General features: G+C 41.5%; 2 protein-coding genes across 2 annotated transcripts; both read right to left on the bottom strand.

Moving 5' to 3' along the window:
• Window positions 1–390: 390 nt before the first annotated feature.
• On the bottom strand, window positions 391–3,275 carry gins4 (GINS complex subunit 4 (Sld5 homolog)). Its single transcript, XM_041904251.2, has 8 exons — window positions 2,968–3,275; window positions 2,729–2,815; window positions 2,491–2,604; window positions 2,289–2,386; window positions 2,046–2,134; window positions 1,798–1,888; window positions 1,350–1,454; window positions 391–978 (listed from the first exon to the last, which is right to left on the bottom strand). Exons 1-7 carry the CDS (start codon window positions 3,073–3,075, stop codon window positions 1,358–1,360), a joined length of 684 nt encoding a protein of 227 aa, XP_041760185.1. The 5' UTR covers window positions 3,076–3,275; the 3' UTR covers window positions 391–978; window positions 1,350–1,357.
• A 370-nt stretch (window positions 3,276–3,645) lies between these two features.
• LOC121530900 (AT-rich interactive domain-containing protein 5A) lies at window positions 3,646–11,686 on the bottom strand. The gene is made up of 7 exons (XM_041836256.1): window positions 11,592–11,686; window positions 9,791–9,873; window positions 6,629–6,794; window positions 6,345–6,397; window positions 5,650–5,747; window positions 5,394–5,553; window positions 3,646–5,268 (listed from the first exon to the last, which is right to left on the bottom strand). Exons 1-7 carry the CDS (start codon window positions 11,593–11,595, stop codon window positions 4,003–4,005), a joined length of 1,830 nt encoding a protein of 609 aa, XP_041692190.1. The 5' UTR covers window positions 11,596–11,686; the 3' UTR covers window positions 3,646–4,002.
• Window positions 11,687–18,235: the final 6,549 nt, after the last annotated feature.

Below are 18,235 nucleotides of genomic sequence, written 5' to 3' on the forward strand. Positions count from 1 at the left end.
GCGTTACGATGTAAGGATTTCAGGCATATGCGTTGTTAGTGGCTGTGACGTAGGGTTCAGCCAGAAGTTGATGGACAGTCGGAAGAGCAAATGAAATGGTAGGAGGGACATCCCAGCTTCAAGTGGTCAGATTTCACATCCTGCTTCACACAGACAGAAGAGACATATTCCTGTATCCGACAGAATCAGGGCTACCGCTCAATGCAAGCCATTTTGATCTATGGTGTCCATATCAATTTAAGCGATCGGAACCGGTACCAGAACCACGCAGGTCCCCAAAACAGGGGACTTTACATCATACGATGGAGTCAAAGTATTAATATCAGTCTGTCTATAAACATAAATCTACACCTTTATTTCTATTGTTCACACCCAGATTTGAAATAGACCACATCATATGACCGAGGCAGCATGCCAAATACAAATTCATGCTTGCACTGTGGTTGGAAAGCAAGAGCATTCTCTTTTCCTTTGGCAAATGGCAATGATATGTGTACACTGTATATGACCACCGAGACATTCTATACACCATTCAAATCACATTTATTGTAGAAGCAACAAACACACTGTTGAAATCAATACATTCACTATATTTGTTTGTACCTCTCAACCTTATAATGTACATGTAGACACCATGATGTGCCATTCATGTATTCCTGTCATCCTCAAGTCTCTCTCACTTATAGCCTCCTATGTATCCAACAATCATCATTATAACTATAAGCAGGCTTCATGTGAGAGAAAGGAGTGTCCTCAGGTACGTAACACAGTTTGACAAGTCAGTGACATATTTGCAGACATTCCAGTTCATGCCCGGCTCTTGAAGAGTTGGTAGTCCACAAATAATGTCCATATCGCCCTCCTCAATGTACTTCAATCAATGTAGTCAATGTTCAATGAAGGGAGTCAGTGTTCCTCTGGTCATCCGCCATCACAACTGGAAACTAACAACTGCATCTGAACCAAGGACAGAGGCACCTAAAACAGCCCAAATAGAGTAGGCCTATGTTATTACAGAGACAGATCTGCAAACATAATATACTGCCAAACATAATATACTGCCTGTTCTGTTGCAGTTCAGTGGCAAATTGCCTCATTGTTGTGTTGGTAATGCGTTGTTCAAGCAAATGTTCTAAGAGAGGGAATGTCCAACTTGGTTAGTTGCCAAGAGACCATGTTCAGGGCAAAAAGCGAAGGCTAAAAATAAAAATGATGACAGTACAAAGCAGTCTATGTAAGATTTTGATTTGAATCATGCACACTCCAACATATTTTAAAAACACAGTATGGATGTGTGTGTGTCATAGATTAGATATCAGGGAAATCAGTGTGGCCTATTAGTTGAGTACCTTGACAATTAAATGAGCTGTACTGCTCCACTTGAAACCAGAGGTGCTATAGTGCGATACCGCATCAGATGCTGAGAACCCTCGTCAAGATCCACAACATACTCTCTGGAAGAAAATATTGGACAAAAAATGTCAAATTATTTCATAGCAAGAGACCAGGCATATCAATAAATAACAATACAATGTCCGTGGAGTAAGCTGGTATATATTCTTGCAGACAGTAACAGTAAATAGAAAACACATTTATACAGACATATGCTACCACCTACTGGATCTACAGAATACTGCATAAATAACCAACCTACTCTTCATCAGACTTCTATTCTTAAATCTTGATACATTATCAACAAAGTGAGATAGCAGTAAGCCTATTCCAAATTAAAATGAGCTGCTCTCGTGAAGCTGTGGCACCCATCAATCAGTCCAATGATCATGTGTGATACTGTACCTCTGGTCGTCTGTCTCAGGTTCCACCAAGATGTTTTCCTGTTTCTCCCTCACACGCAGGAACACAAAGGAGTCCAGACAGGGCTCTGGCACTGGGTACATATCATTACACATGGGAGTTAATCATGTGACAAGAGAATACAATGCTTCCATCCATGCACAGTAAACATGCCACTGATATTTTTTACAAGCAGCCGATCAGAATATTGGAATAGTAAATCATGTAAATAATATCTTGCCAGGCCTCACCTGCTTTTGGCATATCCACCGTCTGTAGATTTGGGGGCATGTGTTTCAGAGCTACAGCCTTCAGATAGGTCTCTGTGTTGGCCAGATATCTGAATGGAAGAGATGGAACACAGCACATATGATAATAATAATAATAATAATAATAATAATAATGGAAGTAAATAAGACATTCAAACAACGCACAGACTTTCCTCCAACTACAGTCATTATAACTAAAAGCGACAACATCACCATAACACTCACTCTTTGGCAAAGGCAAACTCCTCTGGAGACAGGAATGAAGGATCTCCCTCCGCTCGAGACTTCTCTTTCTCCAAGACATGAGGGAAAAACTTCTCAATCTACACAGGCAACAGAGGACCAGAGAGAAAGGTGTCAGTTTGAGCATTGATTTATAGTCCCTCTCATAAGAAGATCATCAAACAGCATGCTGGGTTGTTGTTACCTTTTGGAGGCGAGAGCGGAGGTAACTGCTGAGGACATAGCGGATCCTGTCAATCTCCATGCGGTGGACACTGGCCTTCATATCACCCTTCCTAACCCGCTGCAGATTGGCCTCCTGTCAACAGAATCACACAAGGTAGTAGTTCTGTTGTTGTTATTATTATTACTGGAACCTCAATGCTCACAGAGACACAGCTGCTGCACCCCTCCGTTATGTGAGGCACCCCACCACCATTTACCATGTGAGTCAGCTGCTCCATCACACACTCCACCATCTCTGACTTGTTCTCTAGAAGCTCAGGAGAGAACTTCTCATTCAGCCAGGCCTGGGGACAGAGGAACACACACACAATGTCCACTTTATGATAGCGTAGGAGCAGTGACAATGACGCTTTTTGTTTTGACAGGATCTGTGCATTGCAAAACATATCTGTCTGGCTACAGTATAGTGAATATGGCTGGCTAGCTAGTTAGTTACCTCTTCCAGTTTCCCAATCAGTTCCGATGGAGTCATCACATCTTCTTGGCCGTCATCTCCTCCGCTCATGTCGCTGGCATCATGATCATCAGACAACGCATCCGACATAATTGCTCTTAAGCTGACTTGCTTAGTTTACAATAAATATTCAGCAGCTGACCAGAAAACGTTGGTACTCTGTTGAACTACGCAGAATGTTAACATTCTACATTACAGCTACAAATAACAACACTGTAAAGCTCGATTTCGACTGCACAACACAGACACTACAAACAGGAAACGCACACTTCCGGTTAAAGTTCGCGCCAACTGAAAGCAATGCGTGATGACGTCGGAGACATTCAAACGTGCGCAACTAATGCGCAGTGTTAGGTTTATGCCTACCGACTCATAGCCTACAGGAAATACAATAAAAGTATAATTTGCACAAATGTATGTGTTTATTTCAGCTCAGGCTTTCTGTCTTGAGCTGTGGACATTTATGAAATATTTCATTAATTAATAGTGGTCTACTTTCCATGGATCAAGTGCTACATGTCCCATTTCTCAAAAATTATCATGGATCATGTCTTTATTTGAAGTTTAATTTAGCTCAAAATGAATTAAAATATTGTAGAAAATAAAAAATGACCATGGTTATTTACTTACCAAAGAATGCAGACTAGAATAAGACAGGAATTATTTTAGATTTTATTCAGAAATAGAAAAATAAATCTGTGTTGTTTCATATATTATATCCATGTAAAATGATTTGATCATACCATAAAAAATACATGTGCATAGCAGTAAACCTCAAGGTTATTGTTACAAATACAGAAAGTCTAGCCCTTTTTATTAGTGCAATTCTGTCAGTTGCCATGGAGGGGAGCACATCTCAGCATAATAATCACAACAATGTTTCTCTGTTGATCACTCACATAGAATGCAGCGGTGTTCGAGGCAAGTTTAGAAAATGTCTAGAACGAAGCAGGTACTGTCATTACCTCTGTTTGACTTGTCACATTGTCAATAGGCTCTGAGAGTTAGGCTGGGCTATCAAAGCCTGGTGTGAGGATAATGTACACCAGTGATGCTGTATCCAGTATGGGGATTACACATAGGAATGTGATAGGGATAGGAGTAGAGAGCAGGCTCATAAGAGGAAGTATGGGTGTGTCCCGTTGGGGCATGGCGGTACATAGGGTTGGTCTGGGACTGGGACAGTCTGACGTGGGTAGGTAGAAAGAGAGGGTGTACAGGTGGCTTCTGCCCAGAGTCTCCCCTTGTCCTGTCATAGGCTGGGATGAGGTAGGACACTGGAATGCTGGCATTAGGGTGGAACACAGGTTGTTGAGTTGGAAGTGGCTTGGGCAACATGGTCCTGGACTTCTCCTTTTTCTCCATCTGATAATGTCGAGGGACCATATGTAGTTTCTTCTTATAGATCAGACCGTCATCATGCAACATGGGCCTATTTGGGTTCTGATGGAATGTGTAACCTGGCTGAAAGGGTATAGGCCGCAAAGACTCCATAGACTTGGGATAAACCTTGGTGAAACTGGAGGTGGATGGAACCAAGCAAGATCTAACAGTATATGTGCAAGACGTTGGTGGGTGTATCTGGTGAGCTGGACGTCTGTTACTCCCATTGCAGACTGGGCTCCATACAGAGTTTTTACTCTGACCTTTGATAGAGACGGTTTCAACTGGTAGGGGGCTGACCTGAGGGAAATCTCTTTGTCCTCCAGGGAAGCCAACATATTCCTTGACATCAGGGCTGCAGGTCCGAGGCTTGTGGACCCCACTGTGGGCAGATATAGGGTTGCTGGAAAAATGAACGGGTACTTCTGGTTTTGGTACTGGCGGCCTGTCTTCAGTTAGTGCTGGACAGTCCTCAGAAGAGATGGAGTAGGGGGACGGGCTACGGGAGGAGGAGGACGACGGAGGGAGAGGAGAGCCCTCAGAGGTAGTGCGTGTCCGGCTGGGAGGGAGCAGCCCTGGGGACTGGGAGCAGTGGATCACAGAGGGCCTGCCCTTACAGTCCCCCTGTCTGGGGCTCTGGGAGTCCTGGGACTGGCTCAGGCTGGCCTGGGCCATACGCTTCTTCTTCTCCAGAGGAGAGATGATATCTGCAGCAGCAGACTGGAGCTGACTTCCTCTCCAGGGGCATGAAGTAGGGCCCTGGGCTGGGTGAGATAGGGTGCATGCTGAGGAAGAGAGGTCGTCACACACGGTAGTCTCACTGTTTGGTGGAGGATGGTCTGGGTGGAGCCTTTCAGATGGAGTAGTCCATGAAGACAATGGAGTAGAATGTACCTGGCCCTGTAACAAGACAACATATAGAGGTAATTTCCACTCATACAGGTGGGGTACATAGGCAGGAGTAATAGAGAACAGGAAGTGACTTTGTTATGACAATGGCCACTAACAGGTACAAGGTGAGGTACCTCAGAGTCTGTCTCCTTTTCCAGATGGGGCCTCTTCCTCTTGACCTCAGACTTGCTCCCCTTGCCATCTGGACTCCTCTTGTACTGTTTGCGTGGTTTGCTCGGAGGCAGAGGTTTGTCCTCCTCCCCCCTCAACTGTCTCTCAAAGGGTAAAACAAGCCTGTATGGAACACAAACAGATGACACCATGAAAACATGTAGAGATGGAGTGATTTTACTGACAGGTTAGCGGGAGCACAGCAGTGTTTGGCCTCACCTCTCATAGTGTCTGCGGGTGCAGGTAGCAGCGCTGGTGCTGCCTGGGCTGCCGCCCAGCTCATCATACACATTCTTCCACAGCCGCCGCGATGTCACCTGTTGGGACATACACCATAGTGAGCAAACACACACCTTTAAGACGCTAATCCAGAATCACTAGTCGTATCCATTCATATATTTGACGCACAGTATAAGACAATGTTTAATCTGTCTTTTGGAACTAATTAAAAATATATGGAGGGAGCTTAAATGAATGGCCCATTACTAAAATAGAGAACAAGGTCCTATTGACCAAGCTCCTGTGAAATCTGACTCAAGTGGCATTTCAGAGAAACCCTTCCTCTCTCAGCGCATTGAGCGTGTACACGTCACAGAATGGAAACTTCATTCAGCCAAAGAGAACAAAGCAGTAGAACGGTAGGCTACATGGCCAGGTTCATGTTGACAGCCTAGTGTGGACTCGGCTCTTAGTGTGGTGGGAACAGTCATGTTTACATCCCATTAACTAAAGCTAATGTGCCACACAAGATGCTAAACTGCATGATATCTTTGACAACATAAAAAAAAATACAATGCGAGTAGCTGCCGCCTCTGTATGTATGATCAACAATCAGGTAAAGTGTAAAAAAACAGCAACAACCTATGTCTGGTGAACATATAGAACTACTCTGTACTATATATGGGTGTACTCACAGAGTCGTAACTGCCAAGCTTCTCAACAGCTTTGTAGATTTTCCACAGGTTAACTGCAAGTAGAAACCATATGCATTTGAACACCATGGGGCACAATTCTATAATTAATATTGTTCACTATGAAGCTACAGTATGATGAAATGGTCTTAACACATGCATTTACTTCAAACTATGCTCGAGACTGAGGTGCTCTGAAGAGCAGAGGAAATGAATCTATATAATAATGTATGCAGATAGAGATTGGGTGATAAAGCTATGGCTATATGCTTTGAGCATGGACTCACTCTGCTTAAAGCCCAAGTGTGGTATCCTCTCAATGGGTGTGCCTCGGTCCTTCATGAAACAGTGCAAACTGGCTATGAAGGACCTCTCCTCTGTCTCCATTGGGCTAGAACTGGGCCTCTCCTCACATTCACTGGCTGAGTCAGAAATCTCCATTGCTGCAGAATTCTACGGTAGAGACCACCAGATCGACAAAAGAGGGAGAGAAAATACAGAAATGTAAATCCAATTCCAGGAATGCATACTATTACTGAACATGTACAGTGGGGAGAACAAGTATTTGATACACTGCCGATTTTGCAGGTTTTCCTACTTACAAAGCATGTAGAGGTCTGTAATTTTTATCATAGGTACATTTCAACTGTGAGAGACGGAATCAAAAATCCAGAAAATCACATTGTATGATTTTTAAGTAATTAATTTGCATTTTATTGCATGACAAACTCTTCAAAACAGAACTGCAATGAGCAATAAACCAATCATACAATAGGAAATACACTTCTTTTTTTTATTGCAACAAAGTATTTTCTCAGACTACTTGTCCTTTCTTGGATAACTAGAATTTGAGTTGGCTTTTACCACCCCTTTCAATAAGTAAACATACATCCTGTACAAAGGGAAACCAACAGACATATGGTCTAAACCTGGTAATATCAAATATGAAGGCATGAATAGTTTTTGTTACACAGTATGAAAGGGCCCTTCCCCCCAAAGTCTTTACTCACAAGCCCTTTGTTATACATTTATTTTCCACTGACATGAAAGTGAATGGGATGAATGTAATTTAGAAATGACAGACTGAGTAGCCTAGGAAGTAGTTCATATGATTAGAATCTGTTCAATTAAAAAAAAAGTGAGGTAAAAAAAATCTGTTTGCAATTATCAGTATTGCAGCATAGACAGTTGTTTTCAGAGGCATATTTCAGGAATTGATTATTATGTTGAAATAGGAGGTTACTCTGTTTAAGCTTTGTGTAAGCAAACACTAATGAGCAGAAAGGAGAAAAGTCACAACATGCAGTGTATACCAAATGAGAAATGAAACAGTAGAGGCAAGCAGAAATTAACCCCAGCGCTCACCAGATAAATGTCCTCACATTCACTGCACTCGTCGGGATGAGAAGTGTCTATGACACTTTAAACTGATCAAACTGGACACTTACTAACATTACAAAAGTATAGGAAGCTGAAATTCACAAAACTGCTGACACCGTATCATAATTTGTACTAGAAATATTTGAAAAGTAAAACTATTATTTTTGGCAACAGTCCAAATTCTGAAAGGGACAATATCGGTTTATCGGTTGTGCAATAGCATACAGGTTCAATTTGCACAGGGTTATGGACTGATAGTGTAGAGGTTTGATATTTTTTATTGCATTTACATCACATGAGAGCAGAAAATGAAAACATACAATATCCCAGTCTGAATCACCAAATACAGAGACTATTTTGTTTCGGTGGTGTATGCTGCACTGTAGACAAAACTCAACCAGAGTTTCTTATTGAATCAGGTTCCTCTCTGTGGTTACTGGTTCCGAGAAGCGGGAGCCAGTGGTGAGTAATAGTGAAGATGTAGGCCCCTATTTGGGATAGCACTGACTGACTCACAGCTCTATACAGCTGTCCCATAGGGTGTTGTAGCTGAAAACCGTGTCTATCTTTCATCCATGAGCCTCCAACCATGCAATACTCTCTCACTTTCTTCTTCTTCTTCCTGCCTTGACTGGCCAGCTGCAACTCTTTCTCTTGCTATGGATAGATGACTTACGTTGCATTGTAGGTTATTTTCACCAAAATATTAAATGTTTTGGTTAAGTGCTTTTACAAAGTTGTAGAATAATCGTTAATGCCATACACAGCCATCCTCACATCTAATCTGTTAGTCAATGAGATATCATGTAAAGTTCTTAAGAACAAAGACAAAGCATTTATGACTGGAATTTGGATTAGTCATATTGGGCAACACATTTCCAGAAATGATTCAATAGTATTTTTCTAACAACGTAATGCATTAGTTGCATATGACTATTGAACAGGTTTACAGTAAGTATTATAAGATAAGCAAGCCAGTTGTTTTATTTATATGTATACTATATTGAATAAATGTATTCTATTCATGGCTGGACCACAAAACAGAGAGATGTCAGTCAGCTCCATGTGACATTGGTTTCATACAGGAAACAACTGCAGTCCGAGTCATAAAGCCCAGCATACAATATACATCACAGTTAACCACACACTAAAATAAGCATGAATATCGTTGTGAAAGACTGTCAGTAAACAGCCTCTACATTTCCACCACATTCACATTTTGGAAAAGGGCGTAGGAGATGTTGATGTCAATGTGTCAACAAGACTTTCACATTGATTGATGCAATCAACAGGCCACTTGTCACCACAGAAACCACAGGCATTCATCTCAGATCAGTGTCTTGATGCTTCTCTGCTCTAACTTTTATTTTAAAATCTTCAATTACCAGAACTGTGTCTAAGTGGAACTCCTGCAGTTTCTGTATGTGTAGATAGATAGTGCAATTACAGGGAAATGTGTACGTATATTCTTTCACACGCCACTTAACTCCCACATAAAATAATCACCTTCCTCCTATTACTCATTTGTGAACATGCTGAAACGATCAGATTTGTGATATTGCAACATGACACTTAGCAATATTATTTCCTATGATGATGAGGACAAAACAAAATTGTGAATTTATACCACAATGAACATACGCAAAACATCAACATAAAATACACTAATCAATAACAAACCCTCGACTTTAGGTAGCCTCTGTATATCACATTCTATTATTTTTTATTTATTTGAATAAATCATTCCCTGTAGATATATTTGTGTTATCAAATTGTATGCCTACACATGAATTCAGACATATCAGAGAAGACATGCATGTGACTTGAGGTTACATGTGGTTTTGTTATTTTACAACTTCTGTAATGAAGAACACACCATTATTCTGAGAAAATTCACCCCTTTACACAAGCCTAATATTTGCCATGCTTATTTGATGTTTGAAGAAATAGAGAACTGAAAGCAGTGGGGAAATGAAACACAAATAAGAAATTAAGGATGTGAGCGTACTGAAAGTGTCTCAAGCTGCCTGGAATCCTTATGAGTGATAAATGACAGTGTACTGTCTCACCTGGTTCAGTGTCCCCTCCACACCTCTGCCCTCCTCCCTGACTGGTCTCTGACTGGTGTCTCGCTCCCTTTCAGGATCTAATACTGCCACAGGACACAGGGAAAAAACAGTCACAACTATGCGAGAGCACCCTCTCCACTCCATACAGGGCATGGGTTTATCATAATCAAAAAATTGTGTGTGTCCCATATTCATCATCAGTCAGACCAGGTGATCCAGAACAAGACACAATAAAACCCTACGTGTGTGAAAAGCTGATTATTTAGTTCCCCTATGGTTGCATTTCCAATCCTGTGCAAGCAGCAAGAACAAGTACACTTGTGATCTATTACTGAATATTTTGTAAACTAACACACACTCCAGTACCGACAAAAGACAACGCAGTTCTAATATAAAACCACATGGTTACAAAACCACTTCCTGCTTATGAGTCTAACCGCAGTTATGTGGTACCCTTCCTGATATGAAAGCATTACAACGTGAATGAAAATTAGAAATGTAATGTAAAAGGCAGACTGTTGTATTTGACTTTCAGTATTTCATTTGCATGTCTTGGTGAATATATTAAATCAAATGATCATACACCAAACCCAAGGCCAAACCCCTCCATCATTTTTAGGCACAACATGTCTTTGTTAGCTGCCTGAGAAAAGCCTTATTACTGATACAAATGTATAAGACATAAAAAGGTTGAACGCGAATCGGTCCACGTCCCCTGTAGCTCAGTTGGAGGAGCATGGCGCTTGCAACGCCAGGGTTGTAGGATCGTTTCCCACGGGGGGCCAGTATGAAAATGTATGCACTCACTAACTGTAAGTCGCTCTGGATAAGAGCGTCTGCTAAATGACTAAAATGTAAATGTTCCATCCTGACAACTGTCAAACGTATTTGTCATTGTCCATGAACACCCACATTCGTATCTCTTCCTCACCCAATATATGCCTCTCTTTCGAGATCAGCCATTTCCTGAGCTGTGGTTTACAGCATGAATCATGCTTTCTATAGAACTTCTCTATTTCATCTGTTCAAATATGTACTTTGGTCAATGTATGAAGGACTTTTTTTTTTTAAGAAAAAGAGATGTAATTGAGGTACTTACAATGTGCCACAAGTATTTTTATATCTCATTCAAATTAATCTACAGTTTAAACTAACCTGCTTAAGTCTTGATAAATTGTAATTGACCATATCTGGGTTGTATTCCAGTGTTATCAGCCCATATATTCTTTCATTACTTACTTTTTCCAAAACAGTAATTAGGAATGCTCCTAATATTTATATATTCCCACGGGGGGCCAGTATGAAAAATGTATGCACTCACTAACTGTAAGTCGCTCTGGATAAGAGCGTCTGCTAAATGACTAAAATGTAAATGTATATTGCTTGAAATAGGTATTTCAAGTGTTTCTGCTTAGTGCTTTTTAAAATAAAGTTTATTTAATAATCTTTCCTTGTCATGTATGTACGTACATGTATGTATCTTTTATCTCTCTATTAAAAATGTTGTCAGTTAACTTGCATCATTAAAATGGCCTACCTGCCCCAGGTAATGTAGCCTACAGTAAGCGCAATTTCACAACATCCCAACACATTTTATTTCGTATTATGAAAATTAGAACGTGTGATCGACGTTACAAAAAACAATAGGCTGTTGTCTGATTGCAAACGTTATTAAACAGTGCCACAATTTCCAGTCTACACCATCATTATAAGTACGTGTGTGCTTTTGCCAAAACATTTAGATTCTTCTCCAGCTAAAACAATGAAAGCTGATGGTGCTTAACATAAAAAAATTACTTACCCATTGGAAAATAATCCTTTGAATCCCGAAGATCGTTTACTTTGTTTCAGCACAACCTTTTTCAAGAAGCGTCTCTTAATTCAGCACACCTCGAAATAAAACGTCTTCAGTGAATTATCATTGGTTGGTCATGTCTCCGTCACAGCAAGTGAGTCTGGGAGTTGGAGTTTTTGATAGCAGCTTTCTGAACACACAATAGTGGGCTCAAGGCTAATTGAAGCACAGTTTTAATAATTGTTTCATGTAGCCTTTCTCAAATTGATTACCTGAGGCAATGTTTTATGAGTTTCACTAGATTAGGCTACACAGACGAAAAAACTAAAACAGATTATATATTTTATCATTATAGAGGTGCACATGTTGACCTAATAGCAATAAAAACATTTTGTCTGGATAGTGATTGAAATAAGATAAGATTAGGCCTGCATATAAGTCTAAACAAAATCTGACATTCTGATCTTTTCAACAAAACTGTCTCTACCACACCGATATTTGCATTTCATCCATGGGAATGGTTTGGAGAATCATAATTTATCTATGCATAAACTTTGGAGGTATTCAACAAAAACCTAGCAAATCAAATGCAACTGTCAATATTGGTGCAGTATACTACTTATCCAGCTTTGCTCTAGAGATGTTTCAAATCTCAGTGAAATGCAAAGGCCGTATTCTTCCACTTGTTGCAGATAGAGTATGACATTTGGATATATGTTTAACCTTTAAATGTCAAAATAACAAAGCTATCAGTTGCCTGGCCGGATCTCACAGGGAGTTTTTTTGAGAGAAAAAACACTTGTTTCACTGCTGTTTGAAATAAGGATGGGTGAAAAAGAATTACCTTGATTCAACCCGCTACATTAATTTTTCCATTTTATATACTAATGACTTGGGCAGGTGCTGAGCGCTTTCACAGAACTACGTTTTTGTAATATGTAATAACTATATTACTGTTCTTCCTGGTTTGTGCAATTGTGATATTGATGTCAGTTGATGAAATATTTTATTTGACTCAGATTGTGATCACACCTCGAATTCACAATTTACTTGTATTAAGCTGATGAAAACATGCAATTTTTTAAATATACAAAATACATTGTGTACAAAACATTAGGAACACCTGCTCTTTCCATGACAGACTGACCAGGTGAAAGCTTTGATCCCTTATTGATGTCACTTGTTAAATCCACTTCAAATCAGTGTAGATTAAAGGGAACAGACAGGTTAAAGCCTTGATAACTGACACATGGTTTGTGTATGTGTGCCATTCAGAGGGTGAATGGGCAAGACAAAATATTTAAGTGCCTTTGAACGGGGTATGGTAGTAGGTACCAGGCGAACGAGTTTGAATGTGTCAAGAACTGCAACGCTGCTGGGTTTTTCATGCTCAACAGTTTCCAGTGTGTATCAAGAATGGTCCACCACCATTCCAGCCAACTAGACACAACTGTGGGTAGCATTGGAGTCAACATGGGCCAGCATCCTTGTGAAACGCTTTCGACACCTTGTAGAGTCCATGCACAACAAATTGAGGTTGTTCTGAGGGGCAAAAGGGGGTGCAACTCAATATTAGGAAGACGTTCCTAATGTTTAGTACACAGTGTATATACACATACATACAGTGGGGAGAACAAGTATTAGATACACTGCCGATTTTGCAGGTTTTCCTACTTACAAAGCATGTAGAGGTCTGTAATTTTTTATCATAGGTGCACTTCAACTGTGAGAGACGGAATCTAAAACAAAAATCCAGAAAATCACATTGTATGATTTTTAAGTAATTTAATTTGCATTTTTATTGCATGACATAAGTATTTGATCACCTACCAACCAGTAAGAATTCCGGCTCTCACAGACCTGTTCGTTCTTCTTTAAGAAGCCCTCCTGTTCTCCACTCATTACCTGTATAAACTGCACCTGTTTGAACTCGTTACCTGTATAAAAGACACCTGTCCACACACTCAATCAAACAGACTCCAACCTCTCCACAATGGCCAAGACCAGAGAGCTGTGTAAGGACATCAAGAATAAAATTGTAGACCTGCACAAGGCTGGGATGGGCTACAGGACAATAGGCAAGCAGCTTGGTGAGAAGGCAACAACTGTTGGCGCAATTATTAGAAAATGGAAGAAATTCAAGATGACGGTCAATCACCCTCGGTCTGGGGCTCCATGCAAGATCTCACCTCGTGGGGCATCAATGATCATGAGGAAGGTGAGGGATCAGCCCAGAACTACACGGCAGGACCTGGTCAATGACCTGAAGAGAGCTGGGACCACAGTCTCAAAGAAAACCATTAGTAACACACTACACCGTCATGGATTAAAATCCTGCAGCGCACGCAAGGTCCCCCTGCTCAAGCCAGCGCATGTCCAGGCCCGTCTGAATTTAGCCAATGACCATCTGGATGATCCAGAGGAGGAATGGGAGAAGGTCATGTGGTCTGATGAGACAAAAAATAGAGCTTTTTGGTCTAAACTCCACTCGCCGTGTTTGGAGGAAGAAGAAGGATGAGTACAACCCCAAGAACACCATCCCAACCGTGAAGCATGGAGGTGGAAACATCATTCTTTGGGGATGCTTTTCTGCAAAGGGGACAGGACGACTGCACCGTATTGAGGGGAGGATGGATGGGGCCATGTACCGCGAGATCTTGGCCAACAACCTCCTTCCCTCAGTAAAGAGCATTGAAGATGGGTCGTGGCTGGGTCTTCCAGCATGACAACGACCCGAAACACACAGCCAGGGCAACTAAGGAGTGGCTCCGTAAGAAGCATCTCAAGGTCCTGGAGTGGCCTAGCCAGTCTCCAGACCTGAACCCAATAGAAAATCTTTGGAGGGAGCTGAAAGTCTGTATTGCCCAGCGACAGCCCCGAAACCTGAAGGATCTGGAGAAGGTCTGTATGGAGGAGTGGGCCAAAATCCCTGCTGCAGTGTGTGAAAACCTGGTCAAGACCTACAGGAAACGAATGATCTCTGTAATTGCAAACAAAGGTTTCTGTACCAAATATTAAGTTCTGCTTTTCTGATGTATCAAATACTTATGTCATGCAATAAAATGGAAATTAATTACTTAAAAATCATACAATGTGATTTTCTGGATTTTTGTTTTAGATTCTGTCTCTCACAGTTGAAGTGTACCTATGATAAAAATTACAGACCTCTACATGCTTTGTAAGTAGGAAAACCTGCAGAATCGGCAGTGTATCAAATACTTGTTCTCCCCACTGTACATACATGATAGCATTGGCCAATCTATCCCTGAACTTCGGGAATTATAATTCAAATAGATACAGTGCATTCAGAAACTATACAGACCCCTTGACTTTTTTCCACATTTTGTTACATTACAGCCTAATTCTAAAATTGATGAAATTGTTTTTTTCCTCATCAATCTACACACAATACCCCATAATGACAAAGCAAAAACAGGTTTAGAAATGTTTGCAAATGTATTAAAAATACTAAACTGAAATATCACATTTACATAAGTATTCAGACCCTTTACTCAGTACTTTGTTGAAGCACGTTTGACAGCGATTACAGCCTTGAGTCTTCTTGGCTGTGACACTACAGACTTGGCACACCTGTATTTGGGGAGTTTCTCCCATTCTTCTCTGCAGATGCTCTCAAGCTTTGTCAGGTTGGACGGGGAGCGTCGCTGCACAGCTTCTTTCAGGTCTCTCAGATGTTCGATCGGGTTCAAGTCCGGGCTCTGGCTGGGCCACTCAAGGACATTCAGTGACTTGTCCTGAAGCCACTCCTGCGTTGTCCTGTTGGAAGGTGAACCTTCGACCCAGTCTGAGGTCCTGAGCAGGTTTTCATCAAGGATCTCTCTGTACTTTGCTTCGTTAATCTTTTCCTCGATCCTGACTAGTCTCTCAGTCCCTGCCGCTGAAAAACATCCCCACAGTATGATGCTGCCACCACCATGATTCACCGTAGGGATGGTGCAAGGTTTCCTCCAGACGTGACGCTTGGCATTCAGGCCAAAGAGTTCAATCTTGGTTTCATCAGACCAGAGAATCTTGTTTCTCATGGTCTGAGAGGCCTTTAGGTGCCTTTTGGCAAACTCCAAGCGGGCTGTCATGTGCCCTTTACTGAGGAGTGGCTTCCGTTTGGCCACTCTACCATAAAGGCCTGATTGGTGAAGTGCTGCAGAGATGGTTGTCCTTCTGGAAGGTTCTCCCATCTCCACAGAGGAAGTCTGGAGCTCTATCAGAGTGACCATCGGGTTCTTGGTCACTTCCTTGACCAAGGCCCTTCTCCCCCGATTGCTCAGTTTGGCCAGCTCTAGGAAGAGTCTTGGTGGTTCCAAACTTCTTCTATTTAAGAATGATGGAGGCCACTGTGTTCTTGGGGACCTTCAATGCTGCAGACATTTTTGGTACCCTTCCCCAGATCTGTGCCTTGACACAATCCTGTCTCGGAGCTCTACGGATAATTCCTTCAACCTCATGGCTTGGGTTTTGCTCTGACATGCACTGTGAACTGTGGGACCTTATATAGACAGGTGTGTGCCTTTCCAAATCATGTCCAATCAATTGAATTTACCACAGGTGGACTGCAATCAAGTTGTAGAAACATCTCAAGGATGATCAATGTAAACAGGATGCACATGAGCTCAATTTCAAGTCTTATAGCAAAGGGTCTGAATACTTACAGTGAGGGAAAAAGTATTTGATCCCCTGCTGATTTTGTACGTTTGCCCACTGACAAAGAAATGATCTGTCTATAATTTTAATGGTAGGTTTATTTGAACAGTGAGAGACAGAATAACAACAACAAAATCCAGAAAAACGCATGTAAAAAATGTTAGAAATTGATTTGCATTTTAATGAGGGAAATATGTATTTGACTCCCTCTCAATCAGAAAGATTTCTGGCTCCCAGGTGTCTTTTATTCAGGTAACGAGCTGAGATTAGGAGCACACTCAAAGGGAGTGCTCCTAATCTTAGCTTGTTACCTGTATAAAAGACACCTGTCCACAGAAGCAATCAATCAATCAGATTCCAAACTCTCCACCATGGCCAAGACCAAAGAGCTCTCCAAGGATGTCAGGGACAAGATTGTAGACCTACACAAGGCTGGAATGGGCTACAAAGACCATCGCCAAGCAGCTTGGTGAGAAGGTGACAACAGTGGTGCGATTATTCGCAAATGGAAGAAACACAAAATAACTGTCAATCTCCCTCGACCTGGGGCTCCATGCAAGATCTCACCTCGTGGAGTTGCAATGATCCTGAGAACGGTGAGGAATCAGCCCAGAACTACACGGGAGGATCTTGTCAATGATCTCAAGGCAGCTGGGACCATAGTCACCAAGAAAACAATTGGTAACACACTACGCCGTGAAGGACTGAAATCCTGCAGCACCTGCAAGGTCCCCCTGCTCAAGAAAGCACATATACAGGGCCATCTGAAGTTTGCCAATGAACATCTGAATGATTCAGTGGAGAACTGGGTGAAAGTGTTGTGGTCAGATGAGACCAAAATCGAGCTCTTTGGCATCAACTCAACTCGCTGTGTTTGGAGGAGGAGGAATGCTGCCTATGACCCCAAGAACACCATCCCCACCGTCAAACATGGAGGTGGAACAATTATGCTTTGGGGGTGTTTTTCTGCTAAGGGGACAGGACAACTTCACCGCATCAAAGGGACGATGGACAGTGCCATGTACCGTCAAATCTTGGGTGAGAACCTCCTTCCCTCAGCCAGGGCATTGAAAATGGGTCGTGGATGGGTATTCCAGCATGACAATGACCCAAAACACACGGCCAAGGCAACAAAGGAGTGGCTCAAGAATAAGCACATTAAGGTCCTCGAGTGGCCTAGCCAGTCTCCAGACCTTAAACCCATAGAAAATCTGTGGAGGGAGCTGAAGGTTCGAGTTGCCAAAGTCAGCCTCGAAACCTTAATGACTTGGAGAAGATCTGCAAAGAGGAGTGGGACAAAATCCCTCCTGAGATGTGTGCAAACTTGGTGGCCAACTACAAGAAACGTCTGACCTCTGTGATTGCCAACAAGGGTTTTGCCACCAAGTACTAAGTCATGTTTTGCAGAGGGGTCAAATACTTATTTCCCTCATTAAAATGCAAATCAATTTATAACATTTTTGACATGCGTTTTTCTGGATTTTTTTGTTGTTATTCTGTCTCTCACTGTTCAAATAAACCTACAATTAAAATTATAGAATGATCATGTCTTTGTCAGTGGGCAAACATACAAAATCAGCAGGGGATCAAATACTTTTTTCCCCTCACTGTATGTAAATAAGGTATTTTGTAAAAAAAGATATACATTTGCAAAAATGTCTAAAAACCTGTTTTTGCTTTGTCATTATGGGGGTATTGTAACAAAATGTGGAAAAAGTCAAGGGGTGTGAATACTTTCTGAATGCACTGTAAATCTCAGAGACATAATGCATGCCACATGACATTTTCACGTTAATACCAAGTTAAACTGAGTGTTTAGAATAGATGAGAAATTCGATGTAAAGATCCCCTGCCATTTATCTCAGCCTTTCAGTGAGAGGGTCAGCAGACTGTAAACGGAAACAGTTCAGAAGAAATGTTGTCATTCCAATCAGAACAGTCTCTAGGTTTGACTCACAATCATCGAATGGCCTTTCTAGTTACACTTTGAA

The sequence above is a fragment of the Coregonus clupeaformis genome, chromosome 18, assembly GCF_020615455.1.
Source record: "Coregonus clupeaformis isolate EN_2021a chromosome 18, ASM2061545v1, whole genome shotgun sequence".
In the NCBI taxonomy this organism is placed as follows: domain Eukaryota; kingdom Metazoa; phylum Chordata; class Actinopteri; order Salmoniformes; family Salmonidae; genus Coregonus; species Coregonus clupeaformis.